General features: G+C 39.2%; 1 protein-coding gene across 3 annotated transcripts; it reads right to left on the reverse strand.

The window, feature by feature from the left end:
* Positions 1 to 282: 282 nt before the first annotated feature.
* Positions 283 to 14,968, reverse strand: LOC309481100 (uncharacterized protein). 3 transcript variants are annotated; one of them, XM_082145896.1, is made up of 10 exons: positions 14,950 to 14,968; positions 14,263 to 14,310; positions 10,635 to 14,131; positions 10,336 to 10,434; positions 9,856 to 10,227; positions 9,589 to 9,690; positions 9,009 to 9,241; positions 6,085 to 6,263; positions 4,768 to 4,861; positions 4,535 to 4,674 (listed from the first exon to the last, which is right to left on the reverse strand). In XM_082145896.1, exons 3-10 carry the CDS (start codon positions 10,882 to 10,884, stop codon positions 4,669 to 4,671), a joined length of 1,335 nt encoding a protein of 444 aa, XP_082002022.1. In that variant the 5' UTR covers positions 10,885 to 14,131; positions 14,263 to 14,310; positions 14,950 to 14,968; the 3' UTR covers positions 4,535 to 4,668. The 3 variants fall into 3 exon arrangements, with proteins under 3 accessions (XP_082002023.1, XP_082002022.1, XP_082002021.1); XM_082145895.1 differs by having other exon boundaries at positions 10,336 to 10,437; positions 14,950 to 14,967; XM_082145897.1 differs by lacking the exons at positions 9,009 to 9,241; positions 9,589 to 9,690; positions 9,856 to 10,227; ... (2 more) ...; positions 14,263 to 14,310; positions 14,950 to 14,968 and adding exons at positions 283 to 914; positions 990 to 1,163; positions 1,302 to 1,574; positions 1,892 to 2,006; positions 2,230 to 2,321 and having other exon boundaries at positions 4,538 to 4,674; positions 6,085 to 6,257.
* Positions 14,969 to 19,261: the final 4,293 nt, after the last annotated feature.

Raw genomic sequence — 19,261 nt, forward strand, 5'->3', positions numbered from 1 at the left:
GCTTCAATGTACACATTTAATCAGTGGTTTTGTCACCAGCAACAACACTTTGCTCAGTTTTGAACTTTTCGAGTGTAGTTGAAGCCCATTCACAGCAGACAGCAGAAAAACAGAGTCGTCAAACAAGTCCACCCACCCAGCCCGGAAGAACTACAAGTAACACTAGCTTTGTAACTGTGTTCTGTGGGTGTCTCTAGTTGAAGTTGTAGTTTCAAAATATATTGGTATATTTCTCATAAGTAGAAGTTGGCAGTGTAGAATTTTGGATATACCCTGTTTTTGGGGGGGATGGGGAACACACTGGTCTCATCAGATTTAAAAAATTGAATCGTTAAATAAGTCAAAATAGCTTATTACCACATTTGACAGTGCTTACAGTGGTTAAACATTGGAGACCATATCTGCATGACGGCTAAGGTCCAGAGCTTTCTATAAGAGCTGGTCCTATGTGTGTAGCACATTCTGTTGCTAAATGACAAGCCTGTACAAACATGTACTGGGTTCAAGGTTCAGAGCAGAGGTCAATAATTCAAATCAGGAGTAATGTATCCTCTTCAGACTGACATATGTTACTGTTGAGGTTTGAGACCTTTCCAATGATGTGCTTGCTATAGTCCTATGACAACGTTTACATTTTTACATATAATCATGAAGCCCATTTTGCAGGCGATAGCCTCCTTTATTGTCCCCAGAGGGATATTTGCCTTGAGTTCAAATACTTCACACATAAAACTTAACATATTATTTTATCATACATCCGACATATACTTACAATAAAAAACAACATAAACAAATGTTAACATAAACATAACATTTCTTTGCATGCTTTGCAAGGCTGTTGCTTGCTTCCTTGTTCTTCATCGTCAAGCTCTGTAGACCTCGGATACCATCTTGAAGCAGGCCCCACGTCTCACCTTACATGTTAAAACACATTGAGCCTTTATTAATCAGAAACATTGTAATGTATGCCAAGTATGACAAATACATACCTGATGTCACATTAGAAAGCTGGGATGACATCTGCTTCAGGGTGTCTGCACGGGTGCAAAGAGACTTCCAATGCTTGTTCATCTCTGCAATAAGAATCCTCTTCTCCTCCTCAAGTCTCCTTACTGCCATCACAATGTCGAACGCCTTCCTCTTTGTCCTTAGATCTACAGAGTCTGAAATACATAGATGAAACATAAGTCGGTTGTAATTAAGATTAGTATTTCAATATTTTCTGGGGTTACAATCGAGGCATGACAGATTTTGTCCTACTATGTGACTATTGCACAAAGTCAACGGAATTGTGTACATACCACCGTGTGTAAGCTGCCATGGCCAAACAATCTCGTCAGATAGAATGGTGTCCAATGTCAGTTTTTCTGCATTAGGAACCAAGGTGTTATACTTCTCCACTACAGAATTTACGATTTTTTTTTCCTCCCTGATCTTTCGGCGGATTCGGGCACGTCCTTTGCATCCGTCACTGTCCTTATAAAGACGCTGGGACCTCCTCTTAACACTTGCCACCAGCTCCTCTATTGGGCTGGCAACAGCGGCAACATCAGCATCATTTGGGGATGTTGTTGCTGAGAGGAAGAAATGAAGAGATAAGAAATATGCTTCTTGATTCCATGAAAAAATTTTTTTGGTGTATGAGCAAAATAAAGCCTCAACAATCTTTTCATATTTCTCTGTAACTGAGAGGCTACACTTGTAGCTAAGTTTGAGTATAGTTCGGTTCTTTATTGTCCCCATGGGGATAATCTTGTCCACACGTCATCAGCAATCAGAGTATGTGCTCTTTGACTACGATTACAATGAGCCTCTTTGGAATTGCAGCCAAGCTTAGTCAGAAGTGATACATCAAGCACCATATCAAACAGTATAAAACAGTATATCCTACCTTCTGCCCACTCATTGACATCAAAGATCCACCTCTCCAGTTGACTGTCTGAGATGTCCATTACCGTTTTCATGGCCTCCAGGTTATGCAACTGGCATTGCAGGGCTATTTTGGCCTTCAAACATAAATGACAATGAGGGAAACGCCTACAACTTTGACAATAATTGTTGATAAGGATTGTGAAGTACCTTCACTATTAGAAAACCACATACAACACTAATTAAATATACAGTATATTCGTATGTACTTGGACTATCAATATATATGGTATGAACATTTAATATTTTATTTTACAATATCGCTATGCATTTTGCATAAGGGAAAACTGGTGTCTTTACCTTCCGATGTCGGCGGGCAAGGGTAGAAGCCAAGTTGTCAAACTTTTGTTGGTTCCAGCGCATGGCCATGATCGTCAGCATGTCTATGCGTCCTGCAAAAATAAAAAATATGAGATTATCACCTTTCTTTCCAGTAGCAGTAGGAGAAGAAACTGTGCAGACTTGAATCACAAACTTTTCAGAGATAATAACTTACAGTACTATGGAACTATTAATCTGCTGTCTTGTGCCATTTGATTACTGTCCCATGATGAAAGGGTTAGGTAAATAGCACAGGATAGTGAAGAAATAGCATGAAACAGTGGCGCAGGACAGTAGTCAAATGGCATAGAGCACTATGGCAGGACAGTAGGTGAATGGTACTCTGATGTCAAGTCAAGTCAAGTTTATTTGTATAGCGCTTTTCACAATACAGATTGTATCAAAGCAGCTTCACAGTATTACATTAAAATAATACAACAAAGTTTGTTTCAAGAGGAATTTATTGATTGATAAAATTAAATTAAATATCCCCAAAATATCCCCAACTGAGCAAGCCAAAGGCAACAGTGGCAAGGAACCAAAAAACTCCATCAAGTGACCTAATGGTGTCCTAAAACTCCATCAGGTGACCTAATGGAGAAAAAAAAACCTTGGGAGAACCCAGGCTCAGTCGGGGGCCAGTTCTCCTCTGGCATTTATGAGCTAGAGGCCGGATTGTAGTTTGAACTGTAGGATTATATGAATGCCTGGCTGAAAAGATGCGACTTTAATCTAGTTTTAAACTGGGAGAGCGAGTCTGAGCAACGAACAGTATCAGGAAGACTATTCCAGAGTTTTGGAGCCAAATGTGAAAATGCTCTCCCTCCTTTGGTGGTTCTGGATATCCTAGGTATGACCAAAAGCCTTGAATTTAGTGATCTTAAAGAGCGCGATGGATTATAGGGTGATAGAAGATCCGTTAAATAGACTGGAGCTAAGCCGTTTAGGGCTTTATAAGTCAGTAGCAATATCTTATAATTAATACGGAGCTTTATAGGTAACCAATGCAGTGATGATAAAATCGGTGTTATATGATCATATTTTCTTGATCTCGTAAGAACTCTAGCGGCGGCATTTTGGACTAACTGTAGCTTGTTTATTGAGGATGCAGGACAACCAGCTAATAAAGCATTACAGTAATCCAGTCTCGAGGTCATGAATGCATGAACTAACTTTTCTGCATCAGAAACTGATAGCATATTACGTAGCTTAGCAATGTTTCTAAGTTGGAAAAAGGCTGTTTTTGTAACATATGAAATATGATTTTCAAAAGACAGGTTGCAATCGAGTATAACACCCAGGTCTTTTACTGTAGCGGATAAAGTAACAGGACATCCTATGATGTTAAAGTTGTATTGTGCGAGGTTTTGTGGGCGGTTTTTTGAACCGATAAGTATTACCTCTGTCTTGTCTGGATTTAATAAAAGAAAATGACGCGTCATCCAATCTTTTATATCTTTAACACACTCTGTCAATTTGGAAAATTTAGCGTTTTCATCCGGCCGTGATGAAATATATATTTGAGTGTCATCAGCATAACAATGGAAACTAATTCCATGTTTCCTTATAATATTTCCAAGTGGCATCATATATATTGAAAATAACAGAGGGCCTAATACAGATCCCTGCGGCACTCCATAGTTTACTGGAGTTATGATCGATTTTTCTCCATTTAAATAGACAAAATGGTAGCGGTCAGATAGGTATGATTTGAACCAGCTTAGTGCTTGTCCTTGAACACCAGTATAATTTTGTAGTCGATCTAAGAGTAATGTGTGATCTATAGTATCGAACGCAGCACTAAGATCAAGTAAAACTAGTATTGAGATACAGCCTTGGTCAGAAGCTAAAAGTAAATCATTTGTGATTTTAACGAGCGCAGTTTCAGTGCTATGATGCGGTCTGAATCCAGACTGAAACTTTTCATAGATATCATTTTGTTGCAAGAAAGAGCCCAGTTTCTAATATTTTAGACATAAATGGAAGATTTGAAATGGGTCTATAATTTGATAAGATTTCAGGGAAAGAAAATGTCATGGACAATCATTTTTTCTTACCTCACATTTGAAATCATGAGCTTTGGCATGAAAAACAGAAAGAAATGGCCTCATGGTGAGGAGATCCTGAAGCTCAGGGCATTTCTCTGTCACTCTCTGGAGGTAAGGCCAGTATTTGCATGCCACATCCATTGCAAAAAATGTAACTGGCTTACAGGCCATTTGCTTTTGTAGGTACAGGGGGTAGGCAAAAATCTCCCCCCTGAACATATGACGACATGACGACATACCCCATGACGGTGAGAACCCCATGACGACATACAGCGAGTTCCAGGCCCTCCTCGTCTGTTTTTCCTGAGGACTTCTGAGACGTTTCACGCGCCGCTGACCATTGCCCTCCACAGACACCTCTTCCAGAGACCTAAAACTTGGAAGATGAACAGTCCAAACTTGTTCAAACAAAGTACTCTGTAGGACGTGGTGTTTTATAGGTAAATATAGTGAAGTTGTGCAAGTTTACATGACTGGTTGAGGTATGGACATAGTCCACGAATTTTGCAACGTCATCATCATTCGCGATGAACACGCCATCAAAGATGGCTTTTTCCTCCGATCTAAATAAAAGAGATACATATTAAAGGTGCTGTAAGCGATGCCACGCGTTTTTTAGGCCAAACATTTTTTTGTCACATACAGCAAACATCTCCTCACTATCCGCTAGCTGCCTGTCCCCTGAACACACTGTAAAAAAACACGGTCTCTGTAGACACCACAGGCTCCACAAACGGCAACAAAAAGAAACTGGGCTCACCCGCACCACGAAACACAACAAACAGTGCTCCAGCCAATCACCGACAAGAAGTATTTGAGTGTGGGGTTTAGGGGGTTAGTGCGCGTGCACATGAAGTGGGTGTGTGGAGGAGAGAGAAGCATGAAGAGGGAAGTTTAAATTATGGCCGAAACACGACATTTCCGATGAACAAATTGCAAAGAAGAGGGACAAGGATAAGGAACGCGTGAAGTCCCGAATTTACATCGGAAAAACCTTTTAAAGGTGGGAGAACTCCGCCGGCAGAAGGGCTTCCGATCCACATTCAGTTGCTCTGTTTTTGCAGAACAGGTAAATCCATATTTCTTTCTAAATTGACGTTAATGTTCGCCAAACCAACACAAGGATGTAATTAGCTAGAACTATGCAGTCAGCGTTAACTTTGGTGAATACAACATATATGTTTCTAGCAGAGCTCAATCTCTATTGTAAATGATCAAGCAAATTCACAGTAGGGCGACAATTTGTGTGAATGATTGTTTTCATCCACTGTTTGTTATGAATTTGAATGTTCATTTATAGGCTGTTGACAACTTTGACTAAATTTGTTTACGCCGCCGCCGTTGTTTATGCTCACTGGGAAACGCGAAGCTACGTTATCTTGCTATTATTGCGTCCTTGTATGGGAGCTATAGTTATAGCTTCAGGTGGCAAAACGATTTTAAAATAATGTTTCTCTTTTTCTGCATTCTGTTCTGCAATATATAAAACCCTTTATCTAACTTGGCGACATTACACATTGAATGAAGTATCAGTAAAACTTAACTTTGTTTGTAATGACTACTTTGACTTTCCTTTATGCCGGAAGGGAGGGGAGGAGGGAGGAGACGGGATGAGGAGAAGGGAGGGTCTAGCTAGCCTCCGTTTTGTTTGACAACAATTCGAATGTCAACAAGAAGTTACGACTCCCGGCATCGCTTACAGCACCTTTAACTTTAAATATTCATATGATTTTGAATTCACAGCAGTTACTTTCAAAGTAATGGACCGTCAATGCACACACAGTACCTTGCTGCACTCTTGAATCTGTAGTGCTTACGGTTTCCATCAACGGATACTGCAAGCATGTCTGGGTTGCACGCTGGGCAGTCAAAGTGGTCCTCCTGGCATAATTTGTCCACTTCGAATCGGACAGCTTCCCACTCCAAGAAGCTTTTCCGGAAGCTGTCTGCTGTGATGTTTCCGCTCTGTTTCAAAGAAGAGTTCAGTAAAAGAGAACAAAAGAGAACAGTAAAACGGATCAAATTAAACAATATACGACACTGAAGTAAAATGTTCTAAATGGATATATTTTGGGATGTTTGTACAAACTTTGTTACCACTCCTTAGAATACATATCAAAGGAAATAAACAATGTGTAAACTTCACTCATACACTATACACTGGTGTATTTGGGGAACCTGGCCATTAAACATACAGGATATTGTTTGACATTCAGTCTAAATCTATACGCAAAGAGGGCTACAACGGCTTCCATACTGTTTAGAATTAAGCCTGTGCAATGTTTAGCCCATTAATCCAAGGGAACACTTCTGGGATCAGGAAATGATATTGGGGAGAAGATGTCAAAGTCGGTAGCCATTGGAGTTGAATTTGAGATCTTCAGAATGACCTGTTTTTTCATAAATGTCTCAGTGCAAACTGCTGATGAGAGAACATGCAGGGCAGGACTTAGGTTGGTGGAGGCCCCTGGGCTTGAGTCACTTTCGGGCCCTGCCTTCTAGGCTATACATTACTTTAAATAGAACACAAATGATACATACACAAGCTATGTATTAGAGCTACACAATTCTGGATAAACTGAGAATAAAAAGTAGAGATCACGATTCTGAACAAACAACTAAACAAAATAACATAATTTATGTTAATTGCTGAAGTCTATTAAAAATGTTTAATTAATCTGAATTATAAAAAAATAAAAAAAACTTTGGTTTGAATGAATGATTCAATTCCTCAATCAAATACACTTGTTTCATAGATGAATCAGCATTTTTGAACGAATCTCCTGAATGAACGATTCAATGACAAATGTTTTTTTAAAAGTCATTTGTCGCCATCTGGTGGCGTAACAATATAATCGATCCAATCGTTATTTGAAGTGCAAAGCTACTTTCAAAAGGTGACTGGTACCGTAGACAGTGTTACATGTTAAAAAAACGTAATAATTTATTTATATGACCACTGATTGAAGCTTGAAAAAGTTTTTTCCAATAAATACATAATGATTAAAAAAGTTCAAAGTGATCATAAGTTTATTGCAATGCACAAATGTCTTGGTCAGAATGAGAATAAAACACTTATTTACCTGGAAAACATATGTTTTGATTGTGGCATTTCTTTGAGATTTAGAATCCAGTATTCCTATAGGCTAATTATTGTTTCTTTTATGAATTTAATAAAGAACTCTGTCTCGTATTCTGTCCAAACGATCCATGTAGGCTACTTTTGTGCCTATTCGTTTTTCCTTTTTTAACCCGTAATTGAAAAACGAAAAATGAACGGTTGTTGTCTTTTTAAAACGCAAAGTTGAACACCAAAATTTTAATTTGAACTGGCTACACCAACTGCTGCGCAAAAAAGTAAATATCGACGAATTTTCTGATTTTTGCCCCTTTATTAAACATTTAAAATATTCACAAATTAATATGGAAAACATGTCGATTTGACTGGTTTTCTAAGGCCAAATTAGAACATGGAATTGATGTTTTTCCGCAGTGCTGAATGAGAAGAGCCATTAATATTATTAATAAACTATTGTTTTGGCTAAAATCACATCTCCATCTCCGCTGTTAAGCAGATGCGCTTTTGGAGAGAAATGCACCTTTCATACAGATTAATCAGAAGGTATTAGATTTCGATTCGAATTTGTTCGATTTAAAGTGGACATTTCAAGCTTTAGCCTACATAAGCTATATTTTGTTTCAGTTCTCGCGCTCCAGTTTACGGAGATCATGAAAGCGTCTGATTGTTTTATTTTATTTTACAAAAGCACAACATTTTCTTGTTATTGTGAGTTTACACAAATAAAAGTAGATGGGAATAATGTATTATTATTTTCTGTATTACAAGAAATGATAGAGTAGCCTAGGCTATTTTAAGTTGTTTCCACTGTTGATAGGAAAATGCAAGTGTTCGCGCTCGCGCCTCCGTGTCATGCAGTGCGCGCTCCACACTCAGCTTTGTTCCTTTTTTGCATAAAAGCGTCTTCTAAATATAGCCTATTAAATGTTATAATAAAATAATATTAAATTATTATTATTTGCGTAGCTATACATGGACCTCAAACACACCGCGTCTTCTAAGTCTGGTGACTGTAAATGCGCAAAAACGGTTTCCATTGCAGTTTTGCGAAATATTCCTTTTTCGAATTGCCTGAAAAACCTCCTCATGAGAGCGTAAAAACTTTTTTGCGATAAACGGGAGTTTTTGCGAAATTGACGTGTTTCCATTGTGCTTATTTTCAATTCGCAATTTCAATTTGCGCAATTTGAAGGTTAATGGAAACGCGGCTACTGTCTAATGCGGACAGGTTTTTTCAACGGTTCGGCAGTAAACGAGGCACTACGTAACTGCCAATAACCAATCAGCAAACCTCAAGATGACTGACATTTAATTTAGCTAATTAAATTACATTTTTCATGGCAGGGCAGGGCCAGGTAACAATGCTAGACCAATCAACAAACTTTAAATGAAAAATTAAATGACTGACATATTATTGAAAAAATCAAACGTAAACGGGCAGGGCCCCCTATTGGGCGGGGCCCATGGGCTTGAGCCCAGTCAAGCCCAATGGTAAGTCCGGCCTTGAGAACATGAGTTTATGGTTGTCTATAAAGGGTCTAATGGCTCTGTTCATGTGTACTATCATCATCATCATCATGCCCTCATAGTATTATATATGGAGTTACGCAATTATTACCACAAATACTTACACGGCCAAAGCGAACAGTGCGTTGATCCAGCATTCTAAGAAATGCTTGGCTAGACATCCCTGGTGCAGCCATCTTCAGCTCTTCAAAAGAAAAAAGGACATCTGTTGCGTACACAGTTGAATAGTGAGAAGTGGCAGGCCAGTAGTCATTACGGATCAGGTCATCCACTCCAGGACTCCAAGTGGCTTCACATGCTTTGCATATAATCTGAGGCAATCTGAGATCATATCGCCCTGGAAAAAGAAGGAAATATATACACAAAGTTAATTCTGACAGACCAAACTGTGTCATTCTGACAACTGATATGGGAACATTTGACTAAGGATGGATCAGGAGGACACTTCTACAAACATTTTGTAAGGCACTCTATAGGAAGTCACACTTTTGTCAGGCAAATTAACTATCCCCATTCAAACAAAGGTTAATTGTTTTCCTCCACATAGGTGGGCCCAGCCAATCTAATCAACACACAACCTATTGACACCTCTGGATTTCCATCCATGATAAAGAAAATCAGAGAAAATCAAAAAGAAAATTCTACAGAAGTGACCCCCACCCAAACCCATAAAGTTCTTCTTACCATTCATTGTAACCACAACTATGGACTGTCCTGCGATGACACTGGACGATACTTGTAGACAACCGCATATTGTCTCTGGCATCTCCAAAGGAACAAGACGCTCTTAAAAACAAACAAAAAAACACATGGATGAGAATTAAACAATAACATTTGTTTACTGGAAACTATTTTAAACAAGATGCACTTGACGGCTTCATCGACCTATCAGAAAACAGCATTTCGTTTTTCAGTCAAGTCTAAGAATGTGACTTAAAAACTACAACTTACCACACTGGGTTAGAACCCTCTCCACAACACAAGTTGTGGGAGGCAATGGATGAAAAAATGCAAGTGTCATCGAATCCCTGTTGTGGAACACTTGACCTTGGTGGACCCTGACATCACACTGGCCACAGAGGAATGGGTGTGGTCGGCAGTCACAACAACGGATAACGGCTGGACCATTTCCACAATGTTGGCAGATCCGAGTTGCCGCATGTTGTCGAGCCACCATGGTGTTGACCAGTCGGGGTCTCTCTTTCTCCCACCACCCTGATATGAGGCTCTTTCGAGTCGACCAGTCTGCTGAGGCTTGAAGTGCCATTTCATCTTCATGTATGTCCTCACCCAGTGAGCGTTTAAGCTCTTGAAGGAAGGACTCTGTTAAAACAATGCACAATATTTAAAAACAGTAGCATTGAACAATGGCGATTTTATAATAAATGAACATACTGTTTTGAACCAGTGAAGTCAAAATAAATAACACACCTGCAGAAACGGAAGGAAAGTCAATGGTCATTTCCGCACTGGTTTCCGGAGCCCTGACATGAGAGACACCAGTCTTTCGACTCTGGCTGTGACTGGGACCTGCTGTAGCAAAAAAGCTGTTGCTTTTTACACTCAATGACACAAACTTTACCTGATGCTAGGCACAGGTACGTAATAATAACCTCAGATATATTCTAATTCAGACCCATGACTTGTGATTATGTGGTATACCTTTCCAAGATACAAAACTAGATCTGGAGTCTACATTTTAATAAACATTAATGTAGAAAAAATCTTACCTGCTTGTTTCCGGGATGATCTGGGCCTGCCGTAAATAATGTTTCCCTCACTGTCCCTCTTAATCCACCTAACATCTTGCTTGCTGTTTGATGGCCGGCTGGTGGACGGATTACTGGTGGAAGGCTGACTGGTGGATGGTTCTGCTTCCTGGTGCATGCCAATGAGCTGTTGGAGGTGAGCTTGATGTTCAGCCTGATCAACAAGGTCACTCATCTCATTCAGGAGACGGTCCATCTCAGGATCAGACATGGTCAGTAAGACAGCAAGAGAGAGAGAACACAATACAACAGTAGAGAGAGTAACAAGATACAAGACAAATGTGGCTCTTAAAAGTGCTTTTTTTTCCGATGTAATGAGGTGATGTTTTTTTTTTTAAAGGACAGGGATTAAGGAACCTGCAGAGAAAGAGAAGAACAAATCAAAAAAGAATAGATCACCAAACTACATATTACAATATGAATAACTACTAGGCTAAGAAGTTAAGTAAATGGTGCTCTTGTTCATTCATGCAATCACAATATCATAAAAAATGAATGGCTTTAAAAATAAGTTTTTGTGTGAGCTTTAGGGTTCATGATATTTTGAACACATCCTTGTGTTTGGATAAACAAACAGGAATAACATGATCAGGATACTTGTATAAACTTTGCCTTGCCAGACTTAAACTATATATATATATATATATATATATATATATATATATATATATCCCCAATAATCCCTCAATAAGCATTTACACGTCCAAAATAAAATTATGAGTTTATTTCCACACAAAATGGACTATATAGGCGCTTGCAACAGACTCATTGCCACCAAAGCGCTTTACAGATTGCCTCACATTCACCCATTCATTCATTCATTCATACACCGACGACGGTACCCTGATATATATATAGGCCTACAACATGTTCTTTTTTTATATAAACTCGTAATTGTATTACTTTTGGACGTATAAATGCTTATTCATTTCTCTTTCTTATGAGACTGTTGTAAGCGACTTACCGTGGTGGAATCGCGCTGGGCAATGGTTTCTGCGATGGTCGCACACAGTGACGTGTTGCACAAAATTGCGCCAAAATATCAATCATAATTAAAAAGTACAGTCTTAATATTTTTTTATAATATTTTTTAATATAATTTTAAAGGGTCAGCATAAATGTCTAAGTGAAGGAAACACGGGTATATGTAGCCATTACATTTAAACACACCACTTCCCAGAATGCATCCATCACTTTGCCAAAGGATATGTCCATATTAAGCAATATAAACATTTCTGCAGTAGGCTATTTAATTTATTACAACATCATAATCAGTATTGAGATGAAAGTTCTATAAAAGTAGGCGAATATTGTTTATTTATTTTTTTTGACGCAAAAAAAAAGCAAAGTTGTAGGCTCACTATAGTATAAGCAATTGCAAATTGAAATACCATCGGCAAAATATCCCACCTAAATTAAGGCATGTTTTAAGCCTACAGCAAATATGCAGTCCTGCAATTATGTCGTTTTAATGTAGGCCAAAATTATATATAAAAAAAAAAAAAAGAGAGAGAGAGAAAAAAGTCGTGATACCGATTTAGTCAAGGGTTTCTGCCCTACGAAAATGTATGGTCACCGCGCCAATGATTGTAACAGTATATGCGCCGCACGCTACTGTAAAATACACATTTGCAGCATAATTAATCGCCTGAAACCATACTTTCCAGCTGGATGGATAACCCCCATTGCGTCAAAATCCAAAGATGAGGGATTTGCATTCAAATATCGGACGACCCTCTCCGTTGTCAAGCGACGAATGGGGGTAGCTACCCTCAACGTCGGCTTATGGACGTGAGGGGGAAATGATCAAACTATGTGATCTACAATTATAAAATATCCCACCTTTAAGGCACGTGTTAAGCATACAGAAAATATAAAGTCCTGTAATTATGTAATTTTAATGTAACCCAAAATTATATAAAAAAGAGAAAGGAAAAGTCGTTATACCGATTCAGACAAGGGTTTCTGCCCTACGAAAATGTATGGTCACCGCGCCAATGATTGTAACAGTATATGCGCCGCACGCTACTGCAAAATACACATTTGCAGCATAAAATCAGTCGCCTAAAACCATACTTTCCAGCGCAGGCAAACCGCTGGATGGGTAACCCCATTTCGTCAAAATTCAAAGATGAGGGATTTGCACTCAAATCTATCGGACGACCCTCTCCGTTGTCAAGCGACGAATAGGGGGTACCCTCAACGTCGGCCTTTGGACGTGAGGGGAAAATGACCAAACGGCAGTATGTGACGAATAGGGGTGAGACCGTGTTGCAAACACATGTATGATGCGAAAACAAAACCATCGAGCGAAATACCGGAGTGAACATGGCTGTGAACGACTTTTGCAGATTATGTGACGTAAATCTACGCATCCACGGTACAATCAGCGTCTACGTCACGGCTCTCAGCCCGCCCTCTGTTCGTTGATTGGCCGGCTGTTTTGAGGCCGGAGGAAAACAGGGAAAACGGTCGCTATCTCAGACTGAGTACAGAAGCGAACTGAAATTGAGCGGAAGTACGAAGTCTGACGTAGTCAGGCTAAGGCTGTGTGTCCACCAAACCGTTTTTAGCCAGCTGATAACGCCTAGCTGTGAGTGCTTGAGAGCGTTTTGGCAGCGTTTGGCTTTTTTTTTTCCAGTAGAGATGCTTTGCTTCTTGTTATTATACGGAATATTCGCGAAAGTGTTACTAGTATCTCATTTCACAGATTGTTTGTGTCTGTGTTGTTTCTATATAAAAATGTCGATAGATTATAAAGTATTTGCTCTGGTTCTAGTTTAAAATTATTTTGTTTCATTATTATGCTTGTTGTTGTCATCTGTTTACTTTGTACGAGCAGAGTGTGGCGGTTGTGTGTTATTAGTCCCGCCCCTCCTCCACTGTGATTGGACGGCTGGGTAAAAAGTGACAGTGATGAGCGCTGCATTTTACCCAAAGTTGAACATTCTTCAACTCTTGGCGACCGGTAAAGTGTCACTGAGTGTAAAACGCAAAAGGCGAAGCTTGAATTTCCAGGTATGTCCCTCTTTGGCGAATGTATTTTCAAGATAGTCCCGCCCCTCCTCCACTGTGATTGGACAGCTGGGTAAAAAGTGACAGTGATGAGCGCTGCATTTTACCCAAAGTTGAACATTCTTCAACTCTTTGCGACCGGTAAAAAACGACGAATGCTCAGTGCATCAGCGTGAAAAAGACACTCAGCGGCGCTCCCACTGAAAACTATTGGAAAAATATGCCAGTCGCGTGAAAAAACGCTTTCGTGGACACAGGGCCTTATTCATTGTAGAATCAAAAAGGATTTAAATATTAATAATGAGTGAATGCAAGTACATTGATATAAAGCAAGACAGTTGAAAAGGCTTTAGAAAGACAAACCTCTCTCACTCTTCTTTTCAAAACCTTGGAGTAGTCAAAGTTGTTTTGCCTCACTCTCCTACAGCATTCTGGACACTCATCTGAAAGACAGTCAATATAACATTGAAATAAGTATACCAATATACCAGTATAGACAATACCTAACTGTGACGGCAGAATCAATGTGTAGTTGATACATCATATCATTTTAAATAGAGAAAATGTACTTAACACTTTTTTTTTTGCTTCATCTTGCTGGCTACCCTCTGTTGGACTGGATCTGTATAAAAAACATACAAGATACCACATTTTATTAAACACTATTTCTGTCAAGACCACTATCGTCAAATATGATTGACAGTTAGCATATAGTTTGGATTGGTGGTATGGTTCTGTTCTGGGCAAGAACTCCCAGCACATCCATGCAGCCTAGCATAGAATCATAAGAGCAGACATAAATGTATTGCAGATATCATTAATTCATTTGAATGTACAATATAATTAAGAGAATTTAAGTCTGATTCAGGGGTAATCAGAATGCTATAATGACTGACGAGAGGTGGAGCTGGGGATGGAGGAGGGTAATTGGCTCCTGAGAAACGCGATAGCTGCTGATAATACTGAAGGAGCTTATACATGTATACAGTAATAGACGTTACTGTATATAGGCGTCGTATTCCTATAGGTAGACGTGGATCAGCTGATGCGAGCTTGACTAATGTGACCTGCCAGAGAAATTACTAATTTAGAATATACAGTATCGGTCAAAAGTTTGGACACGCTTTCCCATTCTCTTGGATGGGTAGGTGGGTTCAAACTTTTGACTGGTACTATATTAAAAAAACATAGTTCTGTGATAACATACTTATTAACACAGTTCTAATAAAACATTACTGACTAATAAGGAAATATACTTCACTTTGTCTTTTTTTTGCTTTCTGGCCCCAGGGTCTTGTGGCTTTTGATGAACCTGTGGTCTCAGTGGCAGTAGCTTCTGGAGTGCCGTTGGTCTCAGTGGCTTCTGGAGGTGCTGTAGTTTCTGTGCTACTTGTGGCCTTCTTCTGTCTTTGAAAATGAACTTGCAGACAAGACAAACATCACACACAAGAAAAATTAAACGGTTTGCCTTAATCTCAGTGCCCCTTTATTCCATATAGCCTATGACTAATTATTGAACCACAAGGAAGAGGACCTGCGGGCGAGTGATGATAACAGGCTAGTATATATAATAAGATTGATTTGTACATTACAGGTGTGTTATGCTATGATTAAAAAGTAAAATTAATTATCTACAGTCTATATCAACAAATATAGTCATCGAGTTCCTAGTCAAGGTAATGCTGTCTCTTAATGTCTGATCAGAGCATTCTAGATTTTCTGCCTACTTTTTATCTAGCATTTTGACTTGGCTTAACTGCTAAAGAAAACAATTGGGTGATCACATGCTGCTTTATCCTATTATGGCTGAAAGTAATGCTCATACTTTGCATCAATAGAAAAATAAAGATAATGATACTTGTGGGTTCACATTGCTTTGGGTTCCTTAGGGTTACCAGTGTTTTCAGATTAATCCAGAGCTTCATATTTGTAAAAAAAGACTTACTCTTTAGCACAGCTTCATACATATGTTTAACCCTCTGAAGCAAATCAGGATCCAAAATATAATCCCCTCCTAGGATGACATCGGCCACCAAGCTTCCTTTGCACTTCTTCCCCAAAAGTAGTATGGGGAAAAAATAAATAAATCAAGGGCAGCAAGTTTGTCAAGCTGAAATAAAAACATTATTAAATAAAAAAAAACATGCACCGAATACAATAATTTAATTTAAATATTAATTTCATGACAACTGTTTAATGGTCATATTAAATGTACAACTCATATCAAGGAATTCATTACTACTACATGTTTCACCAGCCATGTTTCCATCAAAATTTGGGGAAAAAACGTCCTCAATTTAGCAAAAACATTTTACGGTCGCTTGAGGTGGTTTTTGTCTTTTTCAAAAATGTGGTGTATGGGAAACCACTTGGGCGGTGTTGCTCGGGACCCTGAGTCTTTCTCCGGTAACGGCCCCCATAGTGCCGAGGTCCCATCTCCTAAGGGTTGGGTTGTTTGCAGCCCAAAGCTGGTGGGAAACGGGGCGGGTTAGGGACAGCTTCAGTGTGGGAGGATCCCCTCGCGGGATCTTAATTAATTCCCTCCAACACAGTTGATAGAAATATACCTGATTGATATTTTATACTTTTTTGAAACATTTCAAAAGTTCGCTTGACAATTACATGGAAACATGGCTATTGACTGTTAAACTTTACTGTGTTAATTGACTTAACTTCATAAATTCCTATTAGAATCCTGAACTTTGACCTAACCTTACCAACACATGGCTGCTATTGAGAACAACTGTCCTGTTGTTGTTTTTCTTGACTGACTCCTTCCATTCATTTTTTTTATTTTGAAAGTTGCATCTCTTCGCTGCAACTTTTGCTTTATATGGCTGCAGTTGTTTGCAAAGCGGGCAAGCCTTGTATGCAACACTTATTAGGGTGTTGCACCCTGGGCACATTTTCTTTGAACTTCCTGGCATCTCTAAAATGAAGTAAAAAATGACATTAAAGCCTTAATACAACTTGTTTTTGGAACATGAGATCCAGTAACAAGAGGCACAATTGTAACGTTAGAATTCCTTAAACTAGGTTGTTACTATAAAGGGGGTTAGTACTACTGGCTAACCTAGCCACTTGCCAATGCCAACTGTCACGTGTCACCTATTAGCCGGGACGTCTGTATATTGGGCCTAATTGATTTGTCCCATACGCGACGTCCCTTGTCCCGTTTATTGTCTGCTACGCTGATCTAACCACTGACTGATAAAACAGCAACAGCAGCAGAGTTGCAAGCACATGTAAAGTCATGTTTTTCCTATTTCCTGTATGACTGTTAAAAGGCGCGTGACATTTGTCTGGGGTTTCTCATTCCAGATTTATGCAGTAACGTTAGGCCAAGTTATATTGTTATTATTGACACATCATGAGTCTAATGACAAAGAAATGCATCAATTATAATATTTAAGCAAAACGTGATCATTACTTATTATGAACCTCGTAACTTACCTGGCAGAGCGCAATGAGAAATGAAATCACTAAAGAAATCACCCAATCCCAAAGCGGACTGGGTACGTCTCCATAGCAACGGATGCTTCGGATCACGGGTAATGCTGGCATCCACTAATTAATTAAATTAAATGTATTACATTTATTTGAATTAAATTACTATCCAAAACAAATCCCCGTTCTCACAATCGAAGGAGAAACAAATAAAACTGATGGTCATAACGGTCGATAAGGCTCATGGGTTCTGCAGATTACTGTTAGGTTTGACACACCAAACCGATAGAAAAACGGTATTTCTCAAAAAATAAACAGCAACTTTTAGAAGCAATAGCCGTAGCACAACTCTGCAGTCTCGTTAATTAACGGGTAGAATATATTAACTATATTTTGACTGGAATGAATCACTGACGATGAGAAGCCTACAGAATAAATCAATAAAAACAATGACAAAAAAATCTCTGATTAAATGTTGAGTAATGTAGCGCTTAAAGTAAAAAATAATAATAATGACAAATGAGGGGAAAAAAACCCAAACAATGTTCCCGAGTGGCAAAAAGAAAAACGTGGTGCAGACACAAAATATAGCTTATTGAAATAGCTACAGTAGATCGAAAGTCGTGCTGAGTGACAGGAAAAAAATGGGAAATTTGTGTTCAAGAACACGAATCAATAGTTTATATTTCGTGACGTCACAAACTGCTATAAGAATAAACAATGTCACTCTTTAGCTGTGATTTCAACTTTTCATTGATTGTTTAAATGTTTAATTAATTGTTTTATTATTATTGTTTTATTTTTTATTTATTTATTTGTTAATGTACTCAATGCAGTGCTGTTTCTTCTTTGTAAAAGGAATACTTTTTTTGTGTAAATGTCACTCTTTTGCGACCCCAGTGGACGTTTGTGTTTCAAAACTGTAGCAATACGTACCGGGTGGTACATATTTGTGGCGCTGCAAAAAAGTGTGCAGAGGTACGTATTTCCCATGAGACCAGGTAGGAATTTAACTTTAAAATGTACAAAATTTTCTTACACTCCTCCTTGAACTGCCCCCTTATCTTGGTGGAGGGGTTTGAGTACCCGGATGATCCTAGGAGCTAAGTTGTCTGGGGGCCTATATGCCCCTGGTAGGGTCTCCCAAGGCAAACAGGTCCAGGTGACGGGTCAGACTAAGAGCGGTTCAGAAGCCCATGAGACACAATCTATCAAGGACCGAGGCGTCGCCCGAGGCTGCAATCCCCGAACCCGGTGGTGGACACCGAAAGTAAGGGATGCCGTCAAGCTGAAGAAGGAGTCTTATCAGGCCTGGATGGCTTGTGGGACTCCTGAGGCAGCTGACGGGTACCGGCAGGCCAAGCGGACTGCAGCCCGGGTGGTCGTGGAGGCAAAAAATCAGGCCTGTGAGGAGTTCGGTGAGGCCATGGAAAAGGACTATCGGTTGGCCTCGGAGAGATTCTGGCAAACCGTCCGGCGCCTCAGGAGGGGGAAGCTGTTGACCTCATCTAGGGATATCGTCGGACGGTGGAAGGAATACTCTGAAGATCTCTTCAATCTGACCGATACATCCGACACACACCCCTCCGAGGGGGACTCGTCCATCACCCAAGCTGAAGTCACAGTTTTTTTACGATTGCTATGACAGATTTTTCAATTCTTTTAACAATTTTCCAAAACTCTTAACACAGTTAGCACTACATCCGTCTGTGTAAGCTATACTATTAACACATTTCTTGTTGCTTTAACACAAAATGCATACAATTAACACAAATTTAAAATGCTTGAACTTCTTTTACACACAAGCTCAAACAAGACCAAAACAATGGATTTTTACTGCCAAATTTACCAATGCTTTAACACTGTATGTCAGAACAGATAACACCGTGTTCTAAACCTAACCTTACAGGCTAAAGTCAAGGTAAACAGCTGCTTATATTGTGAATTGAAACACAAATATATCCCCTGTATTTTATTCCATTGCTACTGAGAAACAGCTGATTGAATTATGCAAAATTATGTGGCAATACATGTGGCCAAATGCAGAAGACCGGGCAGATTAGAAGATGACTCTTTTTTTTCTTTTTTCTTCTGGTGCTTTTTCTGTTCGTATATTTTTTATTTTC

This window comes from Leuciscus leuciscus (assembly GCF_965113295.1).
Source record: "Leuciscus leuciscus genome assembly, chromosome: 1".
Classification (NCBI taxonomy): Eukaryota; Metazoa; Chordata; class Actinopteri; order Cypriniformes; family Leuciscidae; genus Leuciscus; species Leuciscus leuciscus.

Excerpts from the sequence above, each read along its gene's own strand:
- LOC309481100 (XM_082145895.1), bottom strand. The coding sequence starts at position 10,884 with ATGTCTGATCCTGAGATGGACCGTCTCCTGAATGAGATGAGTGACCTT. Across the intron at positions 9,242-9,588 it reads AGTTGTGGTTACAATGAATG|GGCGATATGATCTCAGATTG; the intron begins GTAAGAAGAACT and ends TTCTTTTTCCAG. Across the intron at positions 6,264-9,008 it reads GCACTGTTCGCTTTGGCCGT|AGCGGAAACATCACAGCAGA; the intron begins GTAAGTATTTGT and ends TCTTTGAAACAG.